The sequence below is a fragment of the Emys orbicularis genome, chromosome 1, assembly GCF_028017835.1.
Source record: "Emys orbicularis isolate rEmyOrb1 chromosome 1, rEmyOrb1.hap1, whole genome shotgun sequence".
In the NCBI taxonomy this organism is placed as follows: Eukaryota; Metazoa; Chordata; order Testudines; family Emydidae; genus Emys; species Emys orbicularis.
This window is the reverse complement of record NC_088683.1, coordinates 8,763,690-8,773,865: the sequence shown is the minus strand read 5'-3', so window position 1 is coordinate 8,773,865 and position 10,176 is coordinate 8,763,690. Positions and strand designations below refer to the sequence as shown.

Below are 10,176 nucleotides of genomic sequence, written 5' to 3'. Positions count from 1 at the left end.
TGAATTGAAAAATACTATTTCTTTTGTTTTTTACAGCACAAATATTTGTAATAAAAATAAATATAAAGTGAGCACTGTACACTTTATATTCTGCGTTATAATGAAAATCAATGTATTTGAAAATATAGAAAACATCCAAAATATTTAAATAAATAGTATTCTATTGTTCTTCAACAGCGCAATTAATCACGATTAATTTTTTTAATCGCTTGACAGCCCTAATAATAACTCCACCTCTACGAGAGGCGTAGGGCTTGTGTCGGTGTAGTTAGGGTGAGGCAGCGTCTGTGTAGACACTGCATTCCTTATATTGGCTGCTGGCTAGCTTGTACGTTTCATGGCTTTCCTGGGGCTTTGAAATTGACAAGAATACCAGCTCCCCCGGGGGAGGTCTCAGCTCCAAGCCAGGCTGCTACCCAGGCTCCCACAGGGAGCACGGCAGCCGACCAGACTCTGGTCAGATTCCTCCCGGCTGGTGTCCACAGCCAATGAATTGAAAATCTGAAACTATAGCCACTGATTTATGGCTACAAATTCCACCCTTTTCCAGACAAGGAAAAACAAAAACAAACAACCACCTAGTTTATAATTTAGACCTCTGCTAAGAACTCCCTGCATTTGAGACTTCTGAATCCATTGAGCTGATGTGAATTAATTTTGCACAACCAGCTAGAGAAATTACGTTTATTTGTTTTCCCCTCCAGGCCCTGGGACCCTGATATACCCGATGATGTGGAAGAAATGAAGCTTATACTTCACATGTGGGTAGCTCTGTTTTATAGCAAACCAAACAAATTCCTAAGCAGTACGAGAAAGGTGGTAGAACACAGTAACCCTGAAAAATATGTATCAATAAACAGTAGCCTGGATGCTTTTGAATTAAGTGATGACTGTGAAGGAGCTTTTGATCTAGAAAAGTGCCCTGTAGACTCTCAGTCTGAGGCCAATCAGACTTCCAGCACTACTCTGGATCCTTTTGAATTAAGCGATGACTGTGAAGGAGCTTTCGGCTTGGAAACATGTCCTGCAGATTCTCAGTCTGAGGTCAATCAGGTTTCCAGCAGTATCCACAGCACAGTATCGTATTCCTCTGAGCAACTGCTTTCTTGTGACGAACCGTCATCCACGAGTTGCATAAAGACCTTTTCAAACGACGACTGCCGTGATCCGAGCAGCCCGCCTTTGAAGGATGGGCCACAAGAGGTGATTATCGATGGATGCGTAGATCTCGTCCAGGCGTTCAATAAGGTAAGATGATGGATTTCAGTTGGTACCGTAATGTAAGAAATACAACACGGGGAAGACATAGGGAGTGTTTGTAACAAACACCTGCCTCTAAGGCCCATACTAAGTAATGTAAAAAGGGGGCACAAGAGGGCCTTGTTTCCCACACTAGTGCCCCTTGCTCCTTCTGCTGGGTTCATAGACTACCAGTATGCATGGGAGCTGGAAGTAGCTGTATCCATCCCTGTGAGGGGAATGTTGTCACAACAGTGAATCTGTTGATGGAGAGGAAGGTAACAGAGTGCGGAGGAATGTGAGGAGTCCTGAAGGCTCTGAGCATGCCCTGCAGGTGGGAGCTAATCATATGGTAGATTCCACTGATTAGCAACCCTTCTGTTGCCAGCAAAAAGTTGCCATTATCCAGCAATTGCTAATAAGTGGCAGGCAGGTTTGTACAGCAGCAGTCAGGGAAGGAAACACAGGGATGAGCGTTCCCTGACTGTAGCCCTGCAAACCTGCCTACAGACAGGGCAGCAGCGGGGAGGGGAGCTGCAGGCCAGATGCTGGGGCTTTCTACGGGGAGCAGGGGTGCTGGGGGCCTGCACCCTACCTCTCCCTGCATTCTCCACCATCCCAGCGCTTCGTGCAGTCCCCCCAGCAGGGTGCAGCCTGGAGCGTGCAAGGAGAGGTACTCTGGTATCCAGGCTGCACCCTCCGCCCTTCCCCTTACTACTGCCCTGCCCACTGCCTCCCCTCCCAGCCTGCAGCCCTGCCCACAGCCCCTTACCTCCGGCGTGGTCCCTGCGTGCCAGCAGGTTTGCCGGGTTGCAGCCCACAAGGCAGTGCTGTGACAGGCTGAGCACCAGCTGCAGGCAGGTTTGCTGGGGCGGGGTTGGGGGGGCAACCAGAGCAGGCACCCAGCACTTCCTTCCCTGACTGCAGCTGCACAAGCCTGCCTGCAGTGCGGCCATTCTTAAAGTAAAAAAACAATGTTGCTCATAAGCAGCCTGCCGGTGCCAACCTCCGAACTCCATTATCATTGATGTTCATGGGATGGGGTCCTGGGGAGAGTTCCCAGCAATATGTTGCCATTAAGCAGACGTTGCTAATCCCAGGGTTCTATTAAGTGGAATCCACTGGACTTAGAGCACTCCTGACAGGCAGTCAAGTCCCCCGTTCAGGCGTCAGTTTCTCCTAGAGCCTCTCCTGACATCACAGACACCTAGGCAGAGGCTGGGAGCGTGTTCGCCCCGATTTTCATTGCTTAGACCCTAATTAAGCTGTTCGCTGTTGCACATGAAGCACTGTGGACCCTGATGAACTCATGACCTGGCTGACAAATGAGGACAGATTGGCAGAAGGCGTGTGGGTGATGGTTTTGGTCCTTTTTAAGTCTATAGATGCTGATTTCAGGATCATAAACCATCCTTTTAAAAAAAAATAAAAAGCTTTACAGGGCCTCTTTAAGCTGACCGGCGTTTCAGCCATTCGTTCATTCACTGCTGAGACAAAACTGCAAGTGGCTTGAGACTTGCTTACTTGAGAGGCACCCTATCTCCCCATGGGATACGGCCACGTTGTGCTCAGCCAATGGAGTCCCCATCTGTTTATAAGTACTCTGCCCAGACATTCTCCATTCATGAAGGCCCTTTGTGTTTGGAATTCACTCACCCTCAGTCCAATATAGCTGGACTTTGTTGTCCCCTTGCAAAGGCTGTCTGTTTGCAGCGGTGTTTTGGGCTGGGGGGTAGGGGTGGGGACGGGGACGGGGACGGTGGTTTAACTGTTGAGGTTGGGATAGCTTGTTATGTTTGGGGTGGGGGGTCTCTCTAGGGTGTGTGTCATGGGGTATGGCTGCCCTGTAATGCCCCCTACTGGCCGAGCATGGCACTCCCTGCGTCAGTTTCCTTCCCCAGGGTTGGTATCCTCGGCCTTCCAGACACCAGTCTGTGCTGGAGATGTGGCGTAGCCCTCTGGGCAAGTCACTGATAAACATAACCTGTTCCATGGTAGCAAAAGTCCAAACTACAAAGATCCAAACAAACCAAAGGGTTCTTCTGCCCTTCAGGGCGTCTCTTCAGCCCACCCTGTGGGCCCTGTTCCCAACCTGTTTCTGGGCTACCTTTTGATAGTCTTTTCGGCTTTGGGATAGAGCACCCAGCCCCTAGACTGGGTCTCCTGGAGCATCTTGAACAAATTGCAAAACTATAGAATGGGGTCCCCTTTTGCATTTTAAAGGACGTACCAAAGGTTTTTAATACACGTTTAGTATTGTACTATAAATTTAGAAGTACTTTGGGAGGAACCCAAGGGCTTGTCTACATCGTGGGATAATGTGTTCTATGGGGGTGCGATTTCTACAGCTCACGAAGGTCTTGCACAGTAATTGGTCCATACAATGGGTAGACCCTGCTAGGTCTACATCATACTACTTTTATCCACCGGGGCTTGTTTACATGGTAGGGTAATGGGCTTTCCAGGGGAGTGATTACTAAAGCAAGCTAACATGTTGCACATTAACTGGTCCATGTAGCCCCTGCTGGTGTGCTTTAACATAGTGCTGTTTGAAACAGTACTGCATTAAAGCGCACCAGCAGGCTCTACACAGACCAATTAATGAACAACACATTAGTGTGCTTTAGAAATCACTCCCCTGGAGAGCCCATTACCCCACCAGGTAATCAAGCCCCACGTGGACAAAAATCAAAGCTTTTACAGCCAAATTCAGCTCTCAGATTAATGTAAACAGTTTCTGTTGATTTCACTATTTCTTGTACTGCAGTAGCACCCAGAGGCCATAATTGGGATCAGGAACCTATTATGCTCGGTGTTGTACAAATGTAAGAGGCAGTTCCAGGCTCCAAAGAACTTACATCTAATTCCAGACAAGACGCAATAAGGGAGAGTAAAGTTGGAAAGAGAGGACGAAGGTGGTAGAGATAAGAGTGTGAGGTTAGATTAGCTATGTGCACCATGAGATGGTTTCAAGGCAATTTTTTATAAAATAAATATTAAAATACAAATAAACAAAACAGAAAATCAGGAATTCCTACTTGCCATCTCCCTAGCTGTTGTTAGCTGCCAACATCCTATAAGTATGACAGAAGAAGCAGATGTTGAGGGGGAATTGGAAGGATAGGGGACATGAATGGACTCATTTGTCTATTTTGAAGACAGAGTTTGGCAGTAAAATGTTTGGGATGTGAATTTAAAATCCTTTCTCTAGGGTTTTTAAACAAGATTGGCTTATGAAAGTTTGAGGATTTAAAAAGATAGATCTCTGCAACTGGAGAATGTTTCTCTTCCTACATTTGTCTTTCTCAGTAGTTGAATTTCGAACTTTGTAATTTCAGGTTGATGAAGAGAAGAGTGAAAGAGAGGAATTGCTGGACCCTGTAATTTCCACCAGTAGCTCTACCTGCAGCCCTTCTGGTAAACCCAGCGATACAAGGATAAGACCTGAAGAATTTTCCACTGATGACCCCGAAGAAGCACACCAAGCCCTCGATTTAAGTAAAGTTTCACAGAGTGACTCTGCGTTTTCACAGACTGAATTTTCAGAGAAGCAGGGAAATGAACAGCCAGCGATTATTAGTGATGATACTGTCATTTCCGAGGAAAGAAAGACACTGGACATCATCACTCTCTCTGCAGAGGATAAAGACCATTGCCAGGCTGGTGGTGATGAATCACGACGTCTCTGTGAAGCAATTCAATTAGAAGGGACTATGAAGAGCACAGAACATGATAGCCCGTGTGGAAAAGGGAGAGAAGCGTATGATCCATTAGAAAACCCGGGAGAGGAGGAGGAGGAGGAGGAGGAGGAAGATTTTGACTATGAAAGTATAAATGTAGAACCAATTGATTTAGCACTTTCTGAAAGTAATGATGCAGATCTGGAACATGAAGATATGGACCAGGATCCAATCAATTTAGTACTTCCTAAGGAAATTTGCATACCTGACGAGAGCAAAGCGATCAGTCCAGTTGACTTGGAAGAACCCTTTGATAGTGTATTAACTCTGACATTATCACCTGGTGCAAGTCCTGTCCAGGACGTACCTTCTGATGAAATAACACAATCTGCAGATGCACTTCCAGAGAACCAAGAAGTCACTGTCCAACCAGCTGAAGAAATTAATGATGCAGATATGGACCAGGATCCAATCAATTTAGTACTTCCTAAGGAAATTTGCATACCTGACGAGAGCAAAGCGATCAGTCCAGTTGACTTGGAAGAACCCTTTGATAGTGTATTAACTCTGACATTATCACCTGGTGCAAGTCCTGTCCAGGACGTACCTTCTGATGAAATAACACAATCTGCAGATGCACTTCCAGAGAACCAAAAAGTCACTGTCCAACCAGCTGAAGAAATTAAGTCATCAGCACAGAGTGATTCAGTAGAGGACAGCTGCATTTCTCAGGAAGACAGAGGAACTGATTCTGCCGATTACACTTCTCTGAGTATTAAAGAATCAAATCAAGTACAAAGCAATACAGCAACTCAAGGAGAGCAAAAGAGCCCTTCTACTGACACAACAGAGCTGCCGAACAAATCTTCAGGAGCAAGTGAAAGCTCATGCCTAGTCTTTGAAAATAAACATTTGGAAGCTGACTCTGAAGCTGAGAAAAGCTGTGACAAATTTAAGAATACCGGAGTCTGTTCTGTTACTAAAAAGTCACCATGTAATGATGAATTAAACCAGATAACTATGCTTATTACACATGGAGAACATGAGGCCTCTCTTTGCAAATTGGTAGAATCAGCTTGTATCATATCAGCGGATAATGAAAAATCTTTTGCTAAAGAACATTTGGACTTGAAACAAATTAATTTGGCAAATCATCAGTATACGCGCAGTCTTATTTTGAGTGAGGAAGAGACAAGTCCAACTGACAAGCCCACTCGTACGGACCCAGAATTGATGACTGGCTCTCCTTTCCAGCAGCACAGCAGCCCTATTAGCAGAGAGACTGAATTGCACAAAAGTATATTAGAGCTAAGTGAGCATGATCCAGTGCTCTGCAAAAATATGAATTCTGACCACACTGATCAAAGAGATGTGACGGAAATGTGCTCCATCTCTGAGAGTCAAACACCCTTGTCTGCTGGGGATGACTCCTCAAGTTCTTGTTACACCGAACGACCAAAGAAAGACACATTTCTAGAACACGAAACCCCTGTAGTTAAAAGAGCAGACTTACTGGGGAGTAAGGAAGAGATTTCTCCAACTGACAAGCCCACTTGTACTAACCCAAAATTGTTGACTGCTGTTGCTTTTCAGCCACATAGTATCCCCATCAGCAGAGAGACAGATGTGCACACTAGTTTATTAAAGCAAAGTGAGAAGAATCCAGTATTTTCCAAAAGTATGAATTCTGACCACACTGATAAAAGAGATGTGATGGAGATAGCTTCTTCTGCTGTGGAAGACTTCTCAGGTTCCTGTTACACAGAACGGGCAAAGAAAGACATGTTTTTAGAACATGAAATCCCTGTTGGCAAAGTAACAGACTTAGTAGAGAATGATGACAAAGAAGAACCCACATCATGTGAGGAATTTGATCTAGGAAGCACTAGTCCTGCTGCGAGCCCTGCATCTATCTTAGAAGAGGAGGAGGAACAGTTCGCAGAAGCATGTGACCAGAGTTCTGTTTGTGAAATAACAGAACTGCAGAGTGATTGTACGATGGAAGAATCTAATCTGTTTGCTGATTTACATCAAACCGACTCCGATGTCACTAGGGAAGAAATCCCTGGTTCCTCTGTTCAAATGCCTACAACATTATGTGCACACCCAGACTCTAGAGAGACTCTAGAACTTAGTGATACTGAGGATATTTTGGAGGAACATTTGGCCAACCAAGGTACAGAATTCCCTAACAGAGAGAGAGGTGTGCATTTGACTTTTGAAAGTTTATCATATGAGTCTTTTTCTGGAGACTCTGACCAGGAGTACTTTGGAGGTATGGTCCATCCCACAGCTAAATGTAGGGGCTCTTGTGGTACAAGAGCCATTGGTGCGATCCGTGCAACAGCAGTTACAAGGACTAATTACAATTATTCACGTATAAGCTCAGAGAATGAAAACTGGAAGAGTGATGACTGGGACTCTTTGGAAGCAGACAAAAGATTTTCAGTTGTGGAGTCAGGCTGGCCCATTGGGTTTAGGGAAGATGATAGGTATGTGCCCCCGTTTGTCAATATTAAAGATGATCAGGGCACCCTGAGGGATTATACAAACTTTATTGTTACCAAAAAACACAAAGACAAAACTAGACCTTTACAAGCTTCAAAGAGACATGACCATTCTGTGGAACGATCTGACTTAATAAGCTCATTGACTAGGACCTGGAAGGTTATTGATGATCTTACCCAGAACACTTTAGATATGGAGTGTCTGCGTTTCAGTTATAAGCTAAAACAAGTAATAAAGAGCCAGAAATCACAACTTTCTACCTCCAACAGTACGTTTCCAAAAGAGTTTTCTGCCCAGGTAATGGCTGAGACTTTGCCCCTGAGAGAGGCTCCTGAAGCCCCTAGTCTAAATGCACCACCCAGGAGTAGGAGCCCCCTTCTGGTAACTGTTGTGCGTTCAGATACAAGGCAGCGTAGTTCAAGTTGGCACCTGAGAAACGATATATACACAGATTTTGCTGCACCACCTCTCTTTGTGCCATGGCAGGATAAATTTAGCAATGAAAGAAATGCTGCAAAAGGCAAAAGCCAGGGCCGTGACTATGGTATTCCTTTACATCTCAGCAAGTTAAAATATGATGATAAACTAAAAGAATCCCGGGGGGATATTTCGGTCATTTTAAATGAATACGCTGAGTTCAACAGGGTGATGTTGAACAATGTACATGTGGGTAACAAAGGAAGAGGTCAGAGCACTACCTCAGAAGAGACTGCAGGCAAAAGGAAAAAATGCACAAATTTCCCCAAAAGAACAGCCTCCTATGAGAACATGATTAGTGACTTATGCAACACTCTACACTACAGACTGAAAAGTGTTGTGAAAGAGGCTTGCAAAAATGCTTGTATGTTCTACCTGGTTGAAACAGAAGATGATCCTTTCTTTGTGAGAACGAAGGTAATGTGGCAATTTCTAAATCTTCCTAGTTCATTTAAAATTGTGAGTGATCTTAGTGCTTCTTGTAATGTTGAACTGGTCCCGGTGGCTATGACACAGGTGGTCTCTATGCAAGCTTCCTCACACAAGTTGGCCAATGCAGATCTGCAGTATCTTCCTGCTGTGTCAGTCCTAGAGGATTTCAGTCCTGATCAGTAACACCTTCTGCTACTTCATCTTGGCTCTCTGGAGCTGTAATTCAAACCAAATTATGCCAAAGTGTGTGGTAGTTTAGTGATGCATACACAGAGGGAACTAGGATCAGCGATCACTGATTAATTTTCACTTGTGATCAAAGAAAAGAGGCGGACTTCAGGCATTAAAGGCTAATCCAGCTCCTCAGATTTTTTCTGTTCATAATAGTAAAGAATTGGCAAACCACACAAAACCATGTGCCAGATGAGTACGGTTTGAGTTTGCCAGGCTGTACCGCGGCCGTCATTTGTGTATGCTTCATCATTTTTTAAAAATGTTTATACTGGGAAGAATGTGAGGCAACCTTTGCTCCGCCTTTGTCATGGTTTTGCACAGTTTAGGAATAATCCTGGCTCCTTGATTGTCCCGGAGTCTCAGGTGGCTTCTCTGGCTTGAAATGCCTTTTTTTGTTTGCATTTGGCACAACTGACTGTTTCTGATTTAGGTTTTGCTTACTTGCTCCGGTGACGTGGTGGCCAATTCTTTCCATAGAGAGCACATTGCACCAGTGTTCCATAAACTGCACTGGCGTCTTCTGATTGCTTTTGATCACAGTTCAAGATATTTATGATGGTGCTTTTAAAAAAAACCTTACAGTACATAGTTTGATTCCTGTTTAACCTGAGAAACCGGCCTATCTCACTGCACCTGATTGTGACAGCCAAGTTTAACCGAGAGTCTGAGTGTTTTGAACATCTGTGTGCTACTGAAAGGTGGTTTTCAGTGGGGAGTCTTTGACACTAGAATTTGTTTCCCCAATTAGACTATATCTATTCTACAGTTTTGGGGGGGAAATCTCTCCGTTTCAGCTGCACTGGAAGTGGCAACGTTGCAGAGCTAGTGTAGACAGTCACTGGCATCTTTACCACTGTTGTTATCTATATCAGCTCTGAACTGGTCTAGAAAACAGGTGGTAAAAACAATGGTGTGTGCCAGGGCCTTCTCTATGCTCCCAGTTGTGCCTTTTCTGACCCAAAAAAAGGGCTTTTTCACAAAAACAAAATTTTCCACAAGAAAACGTCAGTTTTGCAGGGGGGAAAAAAGAGACTTTTTTTCCATTGGGAAAATCAAAATAAGGGCTCCCCAGCTGCCTGACAGCAAGGCCTTGGTCAAGTGAAATTGACACAAGCTTTCCTGGAGGGCTGCCAGGCTGTGTCACTTGGAGACTCTCTCCCTCTCCGGCAGGCAGGCTGGAAGGCTCTTGCGAATTTCGTTGACAAGTGTCTTACAAGTGGACAGCCAGGAAGCCAAAAGATTCTGTTTCAGTGCTCCCGAAAGAGAATATTTCCTGAAAACCCTTCCCCTGAAAAATTTTGCATTTTTGGCCTTTTGTCCCAGAGTGGGACAAAAGAAAAATTTCAAACATGCAACATTTTACGCAGGAAGGTAGATCTGTTTTCCGGCCGACTCTCGTAGACAGCCTTAGTCCCACAGAACCATAGCCTGACTTCCAGGGTGTGGTGGAAAGCCCATCTGCTTACCCATGCTTTTCTATGTAGGTGATTGACGGGGTGAATTTTTTTTTTTTACCTCAGCAACTTAATTCTGCAGTGGAGTTTGTCTATAAAGCGAACTTTAAAAAATGTAAAATTAAATCAGCTAGTATGCGGTCTCAATACTG

The 10,176-nt window shown here is 44.6% G+C and overlaps 1 protein-coding gene across 1 annotated transcript in view; it reads left to right on the top strand.

Annotated features, from left to right (window-relative positions):
- Positions 1 to 10,176, top strand: part of TASOR2 (transcription activation suppressor family member 2) — a 74,272-nt gene that overhangs the window by 50,626 nt on the left and 13,470 nt on the right. Inside the window, 3 exon segments of the mRNA XM_065423312.1 lie at positions 705 to 1,248; positions 4,578 to 5,336; positions 5,568 to 8,321. Of these exon segments, the coding sequence (XP_065279384.1) occupies positions 705 to 1,248; positions 4,578 to 5,336; positions 5,568 to 8,321 (4,057 nt within the window).